The sequence below is a fragment of the Scleropages formosus genome, chromosome 3, assembly GCF_900964775.1.
Source record: "Scleropages formosus chromosome 3, fSclFor1.1, whole genome shotgun sequence".
NCBI classification, from domain to species: Eukaryota; Metazoa; Chordata; class Actinopteri; order Osteoglossiformes; family Osteoglossidae; genus Scleropages; species Scleropages formosus.
In genome coordinates this window covers 2,840,308-2,861,231 of record NC_041808.1, presented here as the reverse complement: position 1 = coordinate 2,861,231, position 20,924 = coordinate 2,840,308, and the positions used below count along the sequence as shown (strand labels likewise).

The following is a 20,924-nucleotide window of genomic DNA, read 5'->3' as shown; positions in this document are numbered from 1 at the left end:
CCAACGCCCACGTGGAAAGTGCCGAAGGAGGTCAGGGTGATTCATAGCGTGTGAGCATTCGTGATCGGGCTGTACCACGCTGACTGAAACGAGGACCCCCGTCCTGTAAACCCCGCTTCCGAGCTGTCGTGTGTCCTTCGACACACACGCAGCAGGAAGATTTTCCACTCGACGTTTCACCTTTTCAAGTGCCGATCCTTTAAGGGAGGCTCCCCATGCACCCGGCATAGTGAATAGAAAAATGACTTCTGGTTTTCCCCTTTTCCCAGGATCTAGTGGGTCAGCTACAAAGGGAAGGGTGGACAGCATGAGCTTCGAGAGCGCCCAGTACACCCCCTTCCTTCATTACAATGACACTGGTGTGGGAAAGGAGAACGGGAGAGAGGGCAAGAAGCCACGGTACATGCAGAAGGACGGTAGCTGCAATCTCACTTTCCAACGGGTGCCGGGTGAGTGGAAGCTCTACGTAATAGACATCTTCACCACCCTGGTGGAGATCCGATGGCGGCTCATGTTCTTGACCTTCGCCCTGTCCTACATCCTCTCTTGGCTCTTCTTCGGGCTGCTCTATTGGGTCATCGCCCTGGCTCACGGCGATGTCAAGGACCCGTCTCGTGAACCTTGCGTGTACAATGTGCGCAGCTTCACGGCAGCCTTCCTCTTCTCCCTGGAGACTCAGACCACCATCGGCTACGGCTTCCGTGGCATGGCTGAGAACTGCGCGGTGGCCATCGTCGTGGTCACAGTGCAGGACGTTTTGAGCTGCTTCATCGACGTCTTCGTCATCGGCATTGCTGTGGCCAAGATGGCATCGGCACGAAAGAGGGCTCAGACTGTGGGCTTCAGCAACTGTGCCGTGATCAACCTGCGAGATAACCAGATGTGCCTGTCCTGGCGCCTCGGTGACTTCCGGCGCAACCACATGGTGGAGGGTACGGTCAGGGCGCAGCTAGTGCGCTGCACGGAGCATCATTCAGGTAGCGCGAGTGTGTCATACCGAGATTTGGACATCCAGAACGGTAACATCATCCTGGCCACACCAACCACCATTGTCCACCAGATTGACGCGGGCAGTCCGCTCTACGGCATGAGCCTGCAGGACCTCCGCAGCGATGACTTTGAGCTCGTGGTTTCCTTCACCTACACCAGCGACACCACGGGCATCCTGCACCAGACGCGTGCCTCCTACACTCCAGCAGAAATCCGCTGGGGCCAGAGGTTCCAGAACATGCTGAAGGCAAAGGGGAGGTGCTACAAGGTTGACTACGCCCTCTTCCACCTGACTACCGCCGTTCCGGTGCCAGAAGTCAGCGCCGAGGAATACGACAGACGGATGCATCGGCTTCCCAGTCCGCACATTCGTCAGCGGCCCGGCCGAAGGGCATCGGGCCAAGGAACCCGGGACGCCAGCGGCAAGACATCCGATGCAACCGAAAGCACAAATGACTCAGATGTGGCCGCCTTATGACACGGCACTGCAGTCCAAAAGAGCGTATGACACACGATGGGTAGAGAGGACCAGAGGCACAACTTTACACCTGGATAGTAAAAGCAAAATAAGAAGTACAAAAAATACATTGTGAAACAAAAGCTCTGAGAAACCATATATGACCTAGATGTTACATAAAACTATGAAAAGTAGTGCTAAGTTATAGGAACACTTTGTCCAGTCAAGAAAAGTTACATAGGAGTAACGTGGACAATGAAAAGTCGGTTAAGCTGGGTAGAGTATTCCATACTGGTGAGATTAATTAAAACATTTCCCTCACTAACATTCGAAAACAAAGTATTGATGCCAGGTGCTCATTGTGTGTTTTTGTGTCTCCAGGTTTACTCGTAATCTCAGTTACATTCATTCGGTCGTCCCCGAGCACACGCAGCATCAGCGTGGGCCTCGCTACCATAAGTAGTTCTTTCCACTTTTCACAGTACGCTGTCCACACATAGTCTGGAGTCCCCTGTTTCAAAACCTTGTACGATTTAAAGGTCATTTTCCATTTTTCGCATCTCCAATTAATTGCGGTGCCTCCACTGTAAATTACACTCTGGAGCTGCGAGGCTTCCGGTAGAATCAGCCTCATTAAACGGCATCCGTGTATCACGTCTGTAATGTCTGCTGAACCGCCTGAGCGAAAACACCCTGGGCAAACACCTGATATTAAAATTACCTGTGTTGCAATCTCAGTTCTGGACTAAATGAAACCCTGCCTTTGAGGAAGGGCATTTATTTTTTATCTTATCCTTTATAAGAAGTACGACTTTCAAATTATTTTCAAGGGATTTCACTGACCTGCGGACTTCTAAAAAGGTGTGAAAATGTGGTAATTTGAAGAGAGATGCGAAACACACAACACACGTTTTAGACTTTCACCCATTGCACAGTTTGACATCGAGTACACGAATAAAGACTAAACGTAAATCTCACTTTTGCAAAAGTAGACCCATCCCGGGATGTGGCCCTAAAACAGCATTTTCACACTGCCATACCTTCGCCAGGTGAGTCCTTCTCACCTAAGACGCAAAAACGTTCCTAATGAAAAACGCACCAATAAGGAAATTTAATGAGAGGCAGTGGAAAAATAAACACATCTCTTATCTAGCGACAGCCTCAGAGAAAACATCTCGTTCCAGTCTGGACCGCAGCGTCTTTCTGGTCTCCAAAAGACCCCTGCGCCAAAACTGCCGACGCATTGCTTTCCTTGGACACTTATCATTCGATTGTCTTTAGTTCTCTTTCTGGAATGATCCTTGTGTTTCGCGCAATGTGGTCCTGGCCGTCCGGCTCGCGCCACACACTGCCACCAAAGAGAAGACGGCAGCTCGCGCAATCCCCGTGTCTTCGTCTGTCCACTGAGGTCGGAGCAGGACACTTTCTCTCGGGGGTTTCACCTAATCCATTTACCGTTGCAGCTGCATTGACGTCGCACTAATGCGGTTTGTCTCAATCGGCGGTACAAAGGCAGAGCCGGCTCGGTTCCGCTAACTGCAGCCCGCCAGTGGCCCGCGTTGCAAGCGCACTGAGTTTCCAGCTCGCCACCTAGTGGCGCACAACCAGCACGTCCGCAGCGTCCGAGCGGGCTAAAAATAATCCGTCTTATTTATAGCAGGAATGGAACAGTTGCGGTAAACAAATAAATAAAGAGCGAGTTCCAAACAAATAAGGAGAAGGAAGGCACGCATGGCGTCGCGGCCCAGTGCTCGTCTCACCTAATTGAGTGTAACTGCAGCCTGCGGACACTGCGGAGCGAGTTGTAGGCGCTGCAGTGGCTGGTGCGCCGCCGCACATGAAGAGCGGCGGGACGAGTGTCGTCGTCATCGTGTCCGTCCCTCCCCCCCCCGAGTGTGCGACTGCGTTGGGAATGGCTACGTGGAGGTGGACTCCGGGTCCCGGAACTCGACGCCGTACGGTCCTCGTCACGGGCGGTAAAAGGCCCACATCCGCCGCGCTCTAACACACTCTGCCCGCTGGCAACTCAACATGAGTTTCAGCAACAGAAAAGCAGGAGAGACACATCATATCGATCCGTGTGCAGCAGTTTTTTCAGTTTTTACCTCCCAAACCGCATGAGCTCCACACTTCAGTAGCTGTCAGCACAAACACAAGCGCGCGTTGTCCGTGGGACGCTGCGAAAAGCTGTGCTGAGTGAGGAGCGGACAAAGGCGAACCCGGGAGCTCCATGGGCCCTCTGTTGTGCAGACGCCGAATGGCAGGATCGTTTGGTCCATTTGCTCCCTCCGTAACGCAAGACCGCGCGCACAAAAAAGCACTTTAACGTCACCGAGAGGAAGGGAAATCGTACCGCATTTAAACATGAGCAAAGAAGAAAGAACCACAGAAAGCATGTGAAAGAGGGTTCGGCCGCACAGGGGTGACACCGGCTCACACTGCAGACATGCGCCTGCGCACTCGATGCCTTTTGGACCTTCCTTTTTTCCTTCTGCTTCGCCGAATCACATTCTCACTTTGCACAGAACCGGGGGGGGGGGGCACATACCGGATTCGACCCTCCCCCGCTGCCACAGAACTCTCATGATGCTCATTATAAATATGGTAAGGGACCCCAGAGGTACAGTACTCCAGCTGTCACATTATATACATGTCATTAAAGAGCCATTGATCATGTCATATATATCATGTGACATCATAGCTGATGATACTGCTAACATGATCATCTTGATGTTTCGCTTACTTTTATAGTACGATGTCTTGGGCAGAGATATGAGGAAGAGCAGTGGATTATTAATACACATAACAGTCCTGAGTGGGAAAATGATCCATCTGACATCCACACCTGCACAGTGGGGGCCCTTGAATGCCAGTCCATTATTATTATTATTATTATTATTATTATTATTATTATTATTATTATTATTATTGTTGTTGTTGTTGTTGTTGTTGCTGTTTTCTTTTGTTTTGTTAAGGAACAGGGGGGTCTATATTACAGTTGTATAGACCCCCCTGTTCCTTAGTCAGTCCTTTCAGACACACTTCATACACTTTTTCCCCAAACACTCGGTGGGACCGGCGGTCATCCTGCTGTTGTTGTTGTTGTTTATTTACACTGGACAAGCCACCTCAAACGTCTCGGCGCTTCCTCGGGTCCTGCGCGCGCGGCAGCGCAACGCACCTCACGCGATTGGAGGGCTGGCGGCGAGCGGGGGGCGGGGCGACGCCGGCACGCGCTATTTAAAATGCCTTAAGCGCGGTTCACGCGCTCAGTCGACTGTCCGGCGCGTGGGAGTCTCAATATTCCTGTCGGAGAATAAAGGTCACCGGAGACCGGTGGGATAGCGTGCGCGCGGGACCCTTGGATATACCTGGACACAGCGGCACGTGAGCGCGTCCCCATGACGGACAGGTAAGGACCTCTCCAGGTGTCAATTGTGGGGTGTCACAGCTTCGCGCAGCACGTTCGGCAGTGTGTGTGTGTGTGTGTGTGTGTGTGTGTGTGTGTCTGTGTCTGTGTGTCTGTGTCTGTGTGCGCGCGCGGTGTTCCTCTCTATGTCAAAAGTTACCGCGGTCGTTCCTGGCTCTTCAACTCTTTTACCGCATTTTACCCGCACGAGGGGTTTAATCTCCCCCCCCCACTGGTTCGCAACTCTTCTTGTTCACACTTGAAGTTCAACCACTGAATCAGCTCGTTTGTTCCCTGCAGTTTACCGTGATTTTTCCCTCACCCGACCGAGTTGTGTGACCCAATGCGGTTCGCGTCAGTGAGCTCGAATCACTGTTCACGCGGGTACTTTTCACTGCGCCAACTGTTACTTTACCACGTCTCGTTTACACTGCACGCGGCGATGGAAACATCCATTTCTGCATCTTGATCTTCATGTGTTTTTTTTTTTTTTTTAGTTTTGCACCTGTTCACCTCCTGCGGGTCTGCGAGGACACACTGGTCAGACACACACGCACACACACAGAGCAGCGCAGGCGCACGCCCCTTGTCGCGATTCCGTGCCCACGTGCCACGGAGTGACACTGACAGCGTCCGTTCCGCTCTGCGGGGAACCTTCGGGAACGCGCGTCGCGGGCAAGTGCGACTTTGTCGAAACGAAGTGAAAAAACGATGCTCCGGTTTCTTCGCTGTCTGTCATCTTTCACTTCTGCTCACACGCCGTGTACGGTGTACCGTGTGTGTACCCTGGTATTGTGGGACGGAGCGCGCGGCGTCCCGGTTCCCCAGAAGCGCGAAGACACGTCGCTAATCTGCGTTAGACGCGCCAAGGAGGTGCGACAAAGGTGACGCAACGTACAGAAACTTAGTTTCTGAAAAACATGTAGCAATATTGTGACACGTGGTGCCGCGCGCGGTCAGTGCTTTGAAAGTCTTAACCGGGGTTCCGTTAATTGTTTAATTACAGCAGCTGCTCTGATGATGACTTGGGATGATCTCTGTGAATCTGAGGGTTGCAGCGGTAACGCGCTCCTCCCGGTCCGCGGCGCGCGGGATGATGAGACGAATGAAGACCCCCCCCTCGCCTCTGCTGAACCCCCTTCTCTGAGGAAATGTTAGTGTCATAATCAAAAATAATAACCGCTTACACAAGTCCAGCTGTTCGCCCGACTCCACGCGTCATTTTCGCACAGTTAGCGAACATGCGTTGCCATGGCAGCGAGCGCCGGGTCACGTCAGACTCAGAGGTGTCTCGGTTTTAATGAACGTTATTTAAAGGCCGGGGCGCGAGCGAGCATGCCCGCGAGACGGGGTCCCGGCGGGCGCGCGCGCCCGATCAACAAGCTCTGCAGCGAGGAGGAGGTAGAAAGACTGCAGTCATCGTCAGATGATCACACACCGGGCTGCGGTCATCATTGGACGGACAGCTCCGTCGCTTTGAACCACCTGGCTGTTTGATTTCTCTCCCCAACTTCTCCTGGCACAAAAAGTAATTAAAAGCTTCTAATAATAATGCATTGACTCAAGTTAATAAATAATCCAAGGTGTAGATGCGCGGACAGACGTAAGGGACACTCGAGCAATGCCGCAATCCTTAACTGTGTGGACCGTGCAGATGTGTGTACTTGAGCCAAGTTAAAATAGTGGTTCATTAAGCCGGGCGTCTCTTGTCGTCCATGGCTGAGGGGTTGGGGTCGAGATGACCGCTTCACTGCCCTCGCCTTTCACATCACGCTTTTACCTGAGCTCCCAATTAAGTGTGTGGTGCAAAAAGGCCCATTAGCAGGACACCCAAGGGAAATGAGGCTTGCAAAGGTCGGCAGGCTGGAGGCGGGGGGTCGAGGCAGAGCACTCCACACTCGACGGGACCCGAACCCAACCCCCAACATGACAGAAGAAGTACCGCCACTGCGCTGAGCTTACACAGCACCGTGGTGTCGGTGGAGAGAGATACTCGGACGTGGTGGCAGGTGACGAGAGCAACCCAGCCGACACAACCAAGAAAAAAGTCCTCGTGAGGGGGCCGGAAAAAAACAAATCAACTTTGGGAACAGCTGCCGAGAGGAAACCGTATCCTCGTAATCTCTCCATCTTTTTCGGCAAAGCTTAAAGGTCACATCAGGTTACATTTCATTGTTTTGGCAGAAAGCGATAAAACATATTTGTCATATTTGAGCCTTTCCTCCGCAGAGTATAGAAGAGTTTTTCTCGAGCTACAAAGTACGGACGGGTTCGCGATTCGTCAGTCGGACACTTGAGGCTGTTGCTGCCACCGTGTAGCCCACGGCATCGACAGCAGGCGGTGCAGCCTGTGACTAACTTGCCGGTATCTGAGCTCACTTTGCACTTCCTTGCCATTTCTCTGTGGCAAATGACTACGTACGGCCAGGCCGAATGTCTTTTTCCAAACTGATCTTATCTTCTGGAGATGAATGCTGCCTTCGTTTGGAGGAGTGGCACGAACTGTCAGCGTGAAGACGGGAGCTGCAAAGCCGTGTCCTGCAAGGCTGCGCACGCATGGTTACAGGAAATGCAACACCTTCTGCATTACCGCACGTGGTCCTCCATCCTTTCACATGAAGGGTTTACCGAGTTTGGAAATGTTTGAGGAGCTGAAACATCTCACTTTTGTGCTCTTGCCATTGCTTCAGATTCGATGTGCAGCTGAAGCCTGAAGTCATTAGTTCCTCAGAAGCTGTGTGGAAGGTGAACGGAGCACAATGTTTCTGCATGTTGCCTGACAGGGGCTTGAGGTCAGAAGACCCAAAGGGTAGAAAATCTGATGGAATCGTGCTGTCGAATAATCAGGTCAAAAGTTGGAGTGGAAATGTGTAATTTGTCGGTAGTACGGAGAGTTGGGGCAGCGATCTCTGTCTGTTGTTATTTCTGGCACTTTCTCTAACATGGCCCACTCTCTGCCTCTTGTTCCCCCAGCACCATTCATTGATGAGGTCCGACGCATCTACCAAAGAAGGCTGACCTCCTTCTCCTGCTCACCACACGGGCATCCTTCGGGTGCAGCCGAAGGCCAGCTGAAAGCCAAGGGGCTCCGCCTCCGCCCGGTCCTTCCCGTTTTCTTTGTGTGTTGGTCCCCACGAGCGTTCAAAACTGTTTCTCCAACGGTTCTTCCAGAAACTCGGACTGTTCTCCAAAGCAGACGCAGCCCTGCAGCCCTCGCGGGCAGAAGTGATGGGGAGTGTGCGAGTGAACCGCTACAGCGTCGTTTCATCAGAAGAGGACGGGATGAAGCTGGCCACTGTCGCCGTGCCCAACGGCTACGGGAACGGCAAGGCCAAGGTGCACACACGGCCCCAGGCGCAGAGCCGCTTCGTCAAGAAGGATGGCCACTGCAACGTGCAGTTTGTCAACGTGAGCGAGAAGCGCCAGCGCTACCTCGCCGACATCTTCACCACCTGCGTGGACATCCGCTGGCGCTGGATGCTCCTGATCTTTTGCTTGGCCTTCCTCCTCTCGTGGCTCTTCTTCGGCTGCATCTTCTGGCTGGTGGCCATCTTCCATGGAGACAAAAAGTGCATTTCCAACGTCACCAACTTCACAGCTGCCTTCCTCTTCTCCATCGAGACACAGACCACCATCGGTTACGGCTACCGTTATGTGACAGACCAGTGCCCCGTGGCCGTCTTCATGGTGGTCTTCCAGAGCATCGTGGGCTGCATCATTGACGCCTTCATCATAGGTGCGGTGATGGCGAAGATGGCCAAGCCCAAGAAGCGCAACGAAACACTGGTGTTCAGTCACAACGCCACGGTGGCCATGCGGGACAACAAGCTGTGCCTGATGTGGCGGGTGGGCAACCTGCGCAAGAGCCACCTGGTGGAAGCCCACGTTCGAGCCCAGCTCCTCAAGTCCCGGACCACCGCCGAGGGGGAGTACATCCCACTGGACCAGGTGGACATTGACGTGGGCTTCGACAGCGGCATCGATCGCATCTTCCTGGTGTCCCCCATCACCATTGTCCACGAGATTGACGAGGACAGCCCCTTCTACAACATGAGCAAGCAGGACCTGGAGACCTCCGAGTTTGAGATCGTGGTCATCCTCGAGGGCATGGTGGAAGCCACGGCCATGACGACCCAGTGCCGCAGCTCATACCTGGCGGGGGAGATCCTCTGGGGCCACCGTTTTGAGCCAGTCCTCTTCGAGGAGAAGAACTACTACAAGGTGGACTACTCGCGCTTCCACAAAACCTACGAGGTGCCCAGCACACCCCTGTGCAGTGCCAGGGACCTCGCTGAAAGGAAGTACATTCTGCCCAACTCCAACTCCTTCTGCTACGAGAACGAGGTGGTGCTCGGCAACAAAGACGATGCTGAAGAAGGCCTCACGGGGAGCATGGGCCCGGAGGGCACCAACACAGACACGGTCTCGGACTCTGATTCCGGCCACAACCAGGCCACGTTGCCCCTAGAACCGCGGCCCCTGAGACGGGAGTCCGAGATTTGACCGTTGAAAGGGGAACCTGGGAGCAGCGATGCGGAAACCCGCACTTGGGAGGCACGTGGAGCTGCGCTGAGCCAGGCCTGGACAGGGGAACAGATATCACGCTGATGGTACTGCTGTGAGAGGAGTTCACCAAGGACCGAAACGCAAGTGTTCAGACGGGGGACAGAAAGCAACGAACGAACATAAGACTACGCACTGGCGGAGCACGATGACACGTGTGCATAGACCGATGGGAAAGGTTGCCTCGAGGGGGTCAGTTAGTAACTCTATACAGCCCTATTTATTATCACGATGGTTTAGAGATCTGTGTGACAGAAGGTTGGTGGGATGAGGGAATTCGCTCGAGCGGTATGTTTTTCAAAACTTGAAAACAGCAGGCATGTCTCTGTGATCATCTCTCCAGCAGAAAGATGAGCATGATGTGGGTTCAGTAGCACAAATCCTGCTCTTGTTGCCTTTATCTGCCTTTGTGGGTTTTAACTGCTGCTAAAGAAATGACCTTTTCTACATCTGGGGCAGAAGGAACATCTGGAAGAAAGGCAAGCCTTAAACCGTCCAGGCGCTTAAAACGGTCACGTGCCCGATACATAATGTGTGTTGGGAATTAATGTTTCCATTTCTCTTGCTCTCAACGAAAAGCCAAAAATTTTGCTATTTTGCACATTGTCTTTGGTGGCAACTGTCAGTGACTTAGTTTGTCGAGCGTTTTCCCCGCATGATTCGGCTTCCAGAACCTTCCGCTTGCACAGCTATCCCAAGGCCCGGCGCTCTTGGGTCCGATTGGAATTAAGCGGGGTGGGTTTGGCACACGTTGCCCGTTCCAGGCCTTTGCCAGGTGCATCATGGGAAACGTCTTAACACTACTTTCCTAGAACACTGACACATACAATATCTATGCAGGTTTTCTATGAAAATGAGTACCGTGGTGCCCATAAATGCGTTCGAACCCAAGGCAGCCAGAGTGATGCGTGTTGATGAGCTGGCCTCTTAACACTACAGCAGCTCTCTGTCGGGGATCCAGCGTGTGGGTTCTAACCTTGAGACAGCTGTGCCAAAAGACGGCTTCAGCGGAGTGTCCGTTCTTCGCCTCTCAACCCATCTTCCAGTTCTAGAAGCTTCTAGCCTGCGTTATGGAACTCAAGTCCCCAGCCTGACATCTCGCATACAGGAAATGAAACTTCCTATCTATTTGTTGTAAGACAATAACAAGGATGAGTGTGATCTCACATGGGGGGGGTAACCCCACAGCCCCAGCCCTTGATGTGAACCTACAGGCGATGTTTGTGACATGCTGGTCAAATGCATAGAAACATGCCTGTTTTTTGTGAGCAATACCAGTCGGAGAGGGGTCATCAGTGTCGCAACGAACCAGACTTTTTCTTTACACTTCCTGGGTCATAAAACAAATGAGCAAACGAATGTTTAACGAAGTGCTGCTACGTTGCTTATTGTAATGTGTGTGTGTGTGTGTGTGTGTGTGTGTTTTTTCCTCTTGGGGGGGTAAAAGCCTATTAAAGTATTGTTGTTTGTCTCATTAAAAATAGTTTAGTTTTCTAAACAAGTAGGAGGAGCTCGTTATTAAGTGTAGGTAACCGAAAATGGCTCATCTATTTTCCTAAAACAGATACATGTACACATTTTATGACATATTTTCATAATTGAAGCCAAATGCAAATAAATCTGTTAGAATCCAACGTGGGGTTAAGAAGCCCTACAAGAGGCAGGAGACATTTGAACAAGTCCCTTTTGTATCTGTAAGACTTTCGAAACTCGAGTTTTTCAGTGTTATACCCATTTTTTTGTCGTTTTGGACAAATTCTTTACGACAGTGATGTCCTGCAAGTTGATTCTGACGATCAGCAATCCCAGGTCTCTCTGGATCTGGAAATGATCTGCGATTCCACAATTGCTGAGTGCACTTCCTGGCGAACGACACACACACACACACACACACACACACACACACACACACACACACACACACACACACACACACAGAGTCCACTCCAAGAGCCATTTGCAATTTCAGTATGTTTGTGCAGAAACCCGGCGTCAGACGCTGGGAACACTTTCATAACGTTGCGACTTTTTAGTTTAATTTTTGCTTTTAGAAAACATTGATGTTTTACAGTGAGAAATTAAGAGCCAGAAGTACTGTAAGCGCTCCACACGAAGGCCCTCTTGTACCCTGTGGGGTGTGTGCTGCGACGCACTGAAGGCTGCGGGGGGTGCGGACCCCCCCCATTTCTGTATCAATGACTGAAAGCCTTTTGCAGTGTCCCCCCCCTCCGTTTTTATTCTCTTCTGTAAATACTCCCTCCCTTTGGCAGCCTTTTTGTATCAGTCTTCCTATTGTACTGCAAAAACAACGGAATGTACAGATTTTTATATTAATATTATGTTATTGTTAATATTATTATTGTTGTTATTATTGTATGTCCTATTTTATTTTTTTGTTTTTTCAATAAAACATTAATTATTAAAATAAGCTGTATTGGTGTCCTACAGAATGTTCTAGATTCCACCCCCGTTAACAGCTTGTAGTCTCACGTGGGGGGAAAAAAAGAGTAAAACACTGGGCAGTGAGAACATCTCCCCGAATTAAATGCACGCCATTTCGCTCACATTTTGTAATTTTTCATTTAATATGAGAAAACATTTCTATCAGATACAAATACGGAAGTGTTCACAACATTCTGTTTTTGTTTGTGAATTTCACCTCTTGCTCGTTTCATTTACTCTGTGTGCTGCGGTATGAAATGTGCTTTGTAAATGAAATCTTCATCTTCGTCTTCAGAACCGCTTGTCCCATAAATCACATTCACATACTAAGGGCAATTTAGAGTCGCCAGCTGATGCAAAACACTTGTCTCCAGACTGTGAGAAAACCCATGCGAGCACCGGGAACACATGGTGGCACCATACAGATTGAGCCAGGATCTATGGGGCACCAGTGCTACCCGCTGTTCCACCGCACTCTCCTTGTCATCATTACTGAGAGGGACTCTGTCCTTCCACCTGCCTCTATAGTCTGCTGGGGCCGGTAGTAAATTATACTACTGTGTCACCAGGGACCTTCTATAAAACACTGATCTTGTCATTAATGTCTGGGGTTAGAGGACAAAAATCATGAGAAAAGTGCCCTCAGAGCAGGCCAGGGGATGATGGATCAGAAATGCATTTAACAGGACCTTGAGATCTTTGGGTCCCCTGACTGAGTTTCATATCCCTGTTCACCCTGGACATCCAGCCCATTGAGGAACCGGGCTTGTATGCAAAAAGATCTCAGCCTCCTGGAGGCCAGTGTGAGCAGCTGTGTTAATGTACCCTGTAAACCTCCAAGACATCCAGTGCCATGTGTACATGTTGTACTCTTACGCAACCGGTGTTACGTAAAATCGGACGATGTGTATCTTCACGCAGGATGCCTGTAACAGAAAAACCACCGAGCTCCTTGCGACAAATCTGTAATATTAATGCTATGTGACAATAGTTATCTTTGGACCAGAAGATCCTATGTTCATGTGTGGCATGAAACTCCTCATCCGTTCATCGGAACTGCCTCCACGACTCTTTGCTGCACCGCTTTTCTGTGGGTTTTCTCCTTTTTACGCCCTTTTTGCTATACCTGTATTTCCATACCTGTCCTCCTCTCCTTTATCTCAGCATCTCCCCTGATTGTCCATCTCCTACGGTATCCCGGTCCTCATCTTCTCAGTCTCTAATGCAGACACCGAGACACTGGTCATACCTCTTCAAAATGAGCACAATATTTCAGAGGCGCTGTCCTCTCCAGCCCAGTTGGGGAAATGAGCCAAATATGTCTGGAAGTGAATGACGTGGGCCTTCAGTTACACTTTGGGCTGAACAATTAATACAATTTCTGTGGAATGTCAATTGTTTGGATTCCTTAAGGAGGACACAGCGGAGGGATGAAAAGAGGAACGACGCAGGAACGGACAGACACGCGCCAGCAGTAAGTCGTCCTTTTCAACAAGTTTGACCAGTGTCCCTAATTGTCCTGTCAACGCGTCTCGGTGAGAAAACCCAGTTTGGGGACGGAGGAAATGGAAGTATTTTTATGAGGGACGATAAAAACGTCTGTCGCCTCTTCAACCGCCACCCTCTTCCCGAACACCGGCGCCCTCCCGCGACGCAACACTGCTTAAAATCGGACTAAACCAACCAGAGGAAGTGGACATACAGTTCTGTGGTTTCGTCCCAAAGTCTGACACTAATTTCAGCTTTTGGAGTCTGAAAGACGAAACTTTTGGAACAAGTGGCCCATGTTCCTGATCCCTGTATCGGTGTGTCTCTTTGTATGTGTGTGTGTGTGTGTGAGTCCTCCTATGTGTAGCTCCTCACATTCAACCTGTTCCTGCTCAAAGCAGCTGTTCTCAGAGCATTAGAAAATTAGCGGTGAGCACCGGTTACATAAGCCAGTCACTTAGATGTGAAATGTCCCCCGGGCGCCCACCTGAAAGACAGTTCTGGAAAGGGGATTTTGAAAACGGTTCTCGTCATCCAAACAACATGAGGCATTTCCCTTTGATCCCACGTTAACACATGAGAGAGCTTTTAGACACACAATGTCTACAACCGCTGGTCCCGAGTGCGGTCACGGTGAATCGGAGCCCAACCCGGCAACACAGGGCGCAAGGCTGGAGGGGAGACGCCCTGTACGGGACACGCCGCGAGGCACCCCAAGCAAGACTTTAACCTCAGACCCATCACGGAGCAGGCCCTGGCTAAACCCGCTGCGCCACCATGCCCCCCAGGGGAGCTTTTAATTCTTTGTATATCAGCTAAAAAATAGGAAGACTGTCTGCTCATAGCAAACCAAACATGCACAGTCTCATCGTTCTGGTTTCAACTGTTAATGGCCAGATCAGCGGATAAAAGCAGTGCCCAGTGTGCAGGCACGTCGGCAGACCCTGCGGTTTTGCAGCTTCCCAGAATTACATATTTATTGCATTACAACAGGTGCACACTGTCATCTAACTGGACAGAGTCAAAGGTGCTAAACCACATACAAGGTTTGCTAATTTTTCATTTTAGTCCAACAAATAACTGTCATATTTAACTGCATAAATCATTGTGAACTGCCAGGGTTTGTCTGGTCTTGCAAGTGACCAAGTTTGGGGGCCACGCAAGCTTCGCTCAAAACTCTGTCCCCAAAGACTTCCAACCTTCCCTCGAACTCTGGTCTCCATTCAAAGAGTATTTAAATGGTTTTATTGGTCGCACCTGGTGCTCGTGACCTCAAATGAGCTGCTCCCAGGTGCAGCTGTCAGTCTGGGCAGTTGGAGGTATGGCCTGGTCCCCAGTCTGTCAGTGTTAGGCAGAAAGCAAAATGTGTTCTTCAAAACCTTGTAGAGTTTCCCCTCTAGGACTGGATGCTTTTCTCCAAAGCAATGTACTAAGAGTAAACAAAAGTGCGCACCTCGACAAAAAGTACACCACGGCAGAGTGACTTCACACTCATAATTCCCTATGAACCTCCGCTCAGCCTCCGTATCTAACCATTAGTGATCGTACTTGAGTCCGTTTACTGGCAGGGTAGTGTTCAATCTGTAGTGATGCCCCTTGGCCTCCCGTCGCGCCCCATCATAATTACAACATTTCATCTGGGTATGTCCATGTGCCACTGAGCCCCAGCCTGGGCATCGCACAGCTCCCAGATTCCCAAAAACTGCTAAGCCCATTTGTGCAAATTTTTGGCAATAGCCCCGAGTCTCATGACAAAATGTCAGACTTGCATTTCAAGCAAAAGTCAGACTCCGCCAGGTAAAGAGGTTTATGTAAAATTACATAAGCCAATTTGGTGCCAAATGGAAAAAAACTAATATTAATTACAATATTGTTATGTGTAACAAAAGACAAAATGTGGAAAAGTATTACAGTAAGCAAAACAGAACGCTGGAAAAACGTATTTGTTTTAAGAGTGGCACATTAACAAGGGTGGTGTTTTCACCAATATTGTTATAAAATACTATAATGTTATTAATATTTTAAAATATTTATGAAGGCTTCAGGTACAATTGCTGGGCCGAGTGAAAAAAGAATAGAAAATGTATCATTGCTCTATTAAGGTGGTGTTCAGCATTACATCAGCCCCAAGCATGCCGATAAATGATGAAGTGTGTTCCTGTGTGGGAGACCCCATTCTGTTCTGCCTTAAAAATAAAAAAAATTTAAAAAAAAAAAACAAAAAAAGAGCTGAACCTGAGGGTGACCGCTGGTGGGAAAGTCGGAGGCAAGGAGTTGACTTTTTCCGGTCACACCATTTAATATTACGTTTATTTATTGAATTATTAAGTTAAGAGTGGTGGCCAGGAAAGGCACATTGAGGCTCTACTTCCTGCTCGAAAGGAAGAGTATTTCCACATTGTTAGCGGGGCGCTGGGTTGCGACAGCGAGGTGCTGCCTAGGTGCAGCGCCGCTCACGCAACCGTGTGTCTGGGAAATACAGTAAAACACAACAAATCTGCATTTGCAACATTCTCAACGTCGGAGCAGGTTAAAGGAGGGAGCCGTCAAGATCGCACTGCTGCAGCTCTTTCGCTGCATTTCGCTCACTCTCTGCCTATCTGCACTTTGCCGCTTCGTTTTTTGGTGGGGTCCATCAGATGCGTACCTCTCACTGCACCTGCGTGGTCTCTTGTTGCGGTAAATCACGCAGATTAGTCACGGCGTATGTTGATTGTGTGACCGAGCTCCCTGAATACAAGCGCCTCCCTAGGGTCTTGCGTGTGGGGTCAGTGGAGAAACGTGAACGTGATGGTGGGTGGAAAACATCCTGTCACATGCCTCCCCCACATGTCCCACCTCCACCTGACCTGCCTGCACCTGTTTCCAAGTCTGGAATGGACAGGTGCTGCCAAGTGCATCGTGGGCCATCCCATATCACTGCAGAATCTACAAATGCGCTATCACTGCAACCACACGGGCCTGCGTGTTTCAGTTATGTGGCGCAGGGTTCGAGTCTGTGTCCGGTGCAAAGGAGCGGTGTCCCGAGGGAAAGAAAACAATGCTTCCCCCAAACTGTGAGCGGAACCCGCCTTTGATTCCCGCTGTCTGGGAACTTCGCTTTCGGACGTGCGTCTCTCCCTTCCCTGCCTGTGATCCCCATGTGTTGTGTCTGTCGACAAAGAGACGTCTTCCTGCATCGTACCGGAGTAAATGAGGTGGCGCACGGAGCACTTCTCACATGGGCAGCACCTCTCTGCACATAGAAAGTGCAACTCAACCAAGAACCAGCAACCGCAGCCTGGATCTCACCACAGAGTTCCAGCTGACAGCTGTGGTTCAGTTGCTGCGCATTCGCTCCGAGTTATTGTTCTCTGAAACCCTGGGGGGCCAGAGGTGGATGACTTTTTTTGTGCGGTGAACAACAGTAAGGTCTGTTGAGGGGTGAGGATGATGAGACAGTGTCACTTTCCAGGATCAGCCACCAGGGTCCAGTTGGCCTCGGAAACACCTCTCCTGGCCCCTTGGCTCAGGGACAGTGCGCAGAGCTGAAATACTCGTTCTCAAAGCCCCCGCCACCCCAGCAACCCTATGCCAGCAGATTTCTTTACAATAGCTTCCCTTGACCTTGGCTGTGTCCTGAATCTGCCTCCCACTCCCCGCTCCCCCCCTTCCGGTTTTAACCCCACATCTCGGGCATTAGTGACATTATTTGGCAGGGGCGTACCTGGCAAACAGAGTGCCGTAGCTCAGTGTCCCTTGTATGGGCACAGCGTACGCCACCACTCCCCCTGCCGCTGCCAATGGGGGCCGCTGAGGGCCTCTCGTAGTCACACCTGTGTTCGGTCGGTGAACTGGATGAACTGAAGTCTGGTCGCAGGAACCTTTACAAAGCCTTCATTACTCCCCGTTTAAACTTCACCCCCCACTCCAGCCCCGTCACAGAACAGCAAAAAGAAAGGCTCCAAACTGATGCTCTACTGAATCAGAACCACGTGTTTTCGAGAAGATTCGGTGTCAGCGGGACGTAGTGGTGTAGTGCGGTCTGGAACATACCATTATTTCGGTATCTCCTCTGCAGCTACAACCTTTCCGTCTTCTGTTGACCTTCTGACTGCAGTTTGTACCACTATGAGACAGGGAATTAAAACAATAAAACAAGCACAAGAGTCCAGGTTTGCATTCACAGTTGATCGTGCAGAAAATCAGGGCACCCGAGATGGGATGGGGTGTTTTGTTGACGGGGTGTAAATACCACTTTCTGCAGAAGCTGAAGACTCTCCGAGGCCATCAATAATGCACAGCGTGACGTATCACTGCTGGCTGAATGCAGCAAGCCGTGTCCTTATTTTGGGAAAATGGCATCGATAAGTGATGGAGCGCAATTCTCCACAGACCTGTCATTGTGGATCGCCAGCCTAGTGGGACTCGGGTTGCCGCCCCCCTCAATAGACATATGGCGACTTCCAGCATGTGCGTCAAAGGACGAGGATGCAGGCTGAGTGTGTCTCATTGACAATCCCCATCTCTAGTCCACAACACAAAACCATCACATTTCCATGGATATTTCTCAAGCTCTGCTGGCCAAGCTGGACAGAAATGCAGTGAACACCAACTCGAGGTGTCTACCATTTGGCCATGAGCGCTCTCCCACTTGATGGACTCAACAGAACCCCAAACTCCCATTCGACTGGCCAGCACTGCCTGCTCCTTCTTTTTCCTTGCAATCAGTGACAATAAAAATCCTTAAATACACTAAGTGACCTGCCAGATATTCTGAGGATGTTCATGTCAAGAATGTGTGTCAATTAGCACTGCTGATTTCGAGAGCCGCGGCTGTCGCTGTCACTGAAGCTGAACATCTGTCATGGTCACGACACAGCTTTGGGTTCCATCGTGGGGCTGCCTGAGGTTGGAGTGATGCTCACACCTCATTATTATTAGGATAATACCAAGATGTAGAGATCCGCTCCACCTCAAAAGCCTCCCGAGAGAAGGAGAGCATTAGATACCTCTTACTGCGAGGACGTTACAGCTTTCCACCCCATCTGCTCAGTTTCAGAAGATCTCCTTAAATGACGCAGGCCTAAATATTTTGCCTAGAAAAACTGGCATGTGCATATATCACTCAGGAAGCAGATGAAGCCTGGACAATTTTTGCTCTTGACTCAAAGTCCAGTTCAGCACATCAGGGGTGAATAGAAGGAGCTGCGAGTTCGACTGAGGACCACGAGCATAACGGGGAAATTCTGAGTCATACCATCTTTTTATTCACTTTGAAGTTTAATATGTTCAATATATTACCTGATATATGACCCTCTTCCAATATTAGCATCAAACAGCAGCCCTGAATGGTATTTACTGATGAGATTTATTATAAATTATTGCTAATGGAAACCCAGGTTAGGCGACTTCTTACCAAGATGACAACATGAATGAGATATAGCTGTATAACTAAGGTCTGTTGGGTTCCAGTGTGTGCAATTTTTCAAACATTTTTTTCCCCCCCCATTTGTCAAATTATTAAGAGAAAAGGCTAAATTTTGAAGCACGAAATTCAGTGAAGTTTCCTAAAGTGTTCAGTACAATGCAAATCAGTTTGCATGAAAAAATCCGAAACAACCTGTTTTCAACCCTCCAGGGGATATTTCTGTACTTTAATGATTTATCTTGGGGGTAATTACGGGAAGTGGAAAACGATATTCTTTGGAAACACAAAAGCTTGGCACTCTCTGGGCTCGGCTCAGTTTCCCTCTGCCTGTCCCCTCTTCTGACAAGTAACATCGTCCAGGAGGTCAAAGGTTATAGATTATTTGTGTCAAGCTCCCCCGTGTCCATCATAATTAGTACAGTTGACGGTGGCTCTCCGGCACGTGCACAAGTGATGCCCGCATCAAACAGAGGAACTGCAGCTGGTTTCCGCTGCTGGGAGTTCAGTGAGTTGGGACCGAAGTTGGGGTTTTGACCCAAAACAACTGTTCCCTGCCGCCTCCCCCCCGGCAACCCAGCATCACCCTGTTACATTTATAGCGCTCAGCCTTGATGTGGAAGCTCCCATTAGGATCGAAGGGAGCTGGGTGGCCGCTGCGGAGGGCTGTTTGGAGGTGGAGGTGGGGTTTATAAAAACACACTCGTCATTAAGCCGCACTCTTTGTGCGACAATCTCCGTGTAATCGTAGGCGCACAAAGGAAAAGGTCAAACAGCGGGGGTTGGGTGGTTGGGTGGTTTCCACTGGTACCGGACAGCCAGTTGGATCGGCTGGGACCGGAATAGCAGCCCTTAAAAGAGGGAAAACATTTAAAAGCGGCCGACCTGAGAGGTGTTAATCCCCGGCTGACTTGTAGAGAGACGGGAAACGTGACCGCTTTCCGCTCCTTCCTGACCGGGGAAGCTTATTGTACATCTTCCGTCACCCTGCCACCATTTTTTTTAGTAACAGCCAGCAATAGAAGGCCCTGTTTCCTGTGTAGCAACAGCCAATAACTGCTGCATATTAGATTACCTCTCGTGCTATATTGCATTTTCCAAAATTAAACTGAAATATTCCAAATGATGGTTTTCTCTGGGGAATCTCTGAAACTGCTGTGCTGCCTCCGGGGATGTTCGGTCGTACCGTACTTTCATCGCCCGTTTTCACACATACCCCCTCACCAAAAACCAGAACGTAGTTACGTAAGCAAACGCTAAAGCGGGATGTTGGAACCGCTGAGCGTCGGAAACAAGCCCGGTGACCCAGCAGCCTGACAGACTTTTGAGCGCTTTTTTGGCCTGTGATCCATGAATAGTGTGGAATCTAGAAAAAGCATCCAAAAAAAGGGGGGGAGGGGTGGTTCTAAATCGGAAACGTCCAACAGCCATGCTTTTGTAACGAGAGCACATGACCCCAGGAGACGCAACCCTCAAAATGATGCTCTGTGAACAGGAGAAGAATGCGTAACGGGAATGTCGTGAAGACGTATATGAACCCCATGAGGGAGAACCTCATTAACAGCCATGCCGGTGGCTCCCGCTGGCAAGTTCTTGGTGGAAGGAGACACCGAACATGCGATTCCGTCGTCTGACTTGCACACAGGCCACTCCTGCGATGGGGCGTCCTGGATATTGCCCGTTGGTACGGAGCTGCAGTCATGACTGCACGTTGCACTAAAAGGTATCGCTGTGTCACACACCTTAGGAAGTGAGAGAGACACAAGTGTTCAATGGACGACTGCAAAGGGTCCTGAAAGGGACAGCGAAAAACCGTTTCCTTTTATATTCAACATTTCACCCGCTATGGCCCGGGTGTGACACGGTCAGCCACGAGGGCCAAATATGAAGAGCTGCTTAAAAATGCAAGACTCCACATTGTTGTTTATGGTTATTCCTTAGTGGGCCATATTAGTCCAGTTTTCTGCCCACTTACTCATTGTTTTCAGAACTAAGTTAAAACGAATTTACATTTTAGAATTTTCTTTATCAAACTAAAAAGAGACTGTATCATTGCTGCTTGTGTCTAATAATGAATGTATGTTACTTTTCGGGATTTTGCAGGCTTACAAGTTGGCTTAGCCGCAATTTGTGCTACTGAGTGAAATATGTACCAAGTGGACCAGTTG

At 49.9% G+C, this 20,924-nt stretch overlaps 2 protein-coding genes across 2 annotated transcripts; both read left to right on the top strand.

The window, feature by feature from the left end:
* The first annotated feature begins 307 nt into the window (after nucleotides 1–307).
* On the top strand, nucleotides 308–1,556 carry kcnj16a (potassium inwardly rectifying channel subfamily J member 16a). Its single transcript, XM_029250100.1, has one exon. It carries the CDS (start codon nucleotides 308–310, stop codon nucleotides 1,466–1,468), a length of 1,161 nt encoding a protein of 386 aa, XP_029105933.1. The 3' UTR covers nucleotides 1,469–1,556.
* Nucleotides 1,557–7,848: 6,292 nt separating this feature from the next.
* Nucleotides 7,849–11,711, top strand: kcnj2a (potassium inwardly rectifying channel subfamily J member 2a). Its single transcript, XM_018736489.2, has one exon. It carries the CDS (start codon nucleotides 8,085–8,087, stop codon nucleotides 9,357–9,359), a length of 1,275 nt encoding a protein of 424 aa, XP_018592005.1. The 5' UTR covers nucleotides 7,849–8,084; the 3' UTR covers nucleotides 9,360–11,711.
* Nucleotides 11,712–20,924: the final 9,213 nt, after the last annotated feature.

Bases quoted from the DNA above. Each gene is read 5' to 3' on its own strand.
- kcnj16a (XM_029250100.1), top strand. From the start codon at position 308: ATGAGCTTCGAGAGCGCCCAGTACACCCCCTTCCTTCATTACAATGAC.
- kcnj2a (XM_018736489.2), top strand. From the start codon at position 8,085: ATGGGGAGTGTGCGAGTGAACCGCTACAGCGTCGTTTCATCAGAAGAG.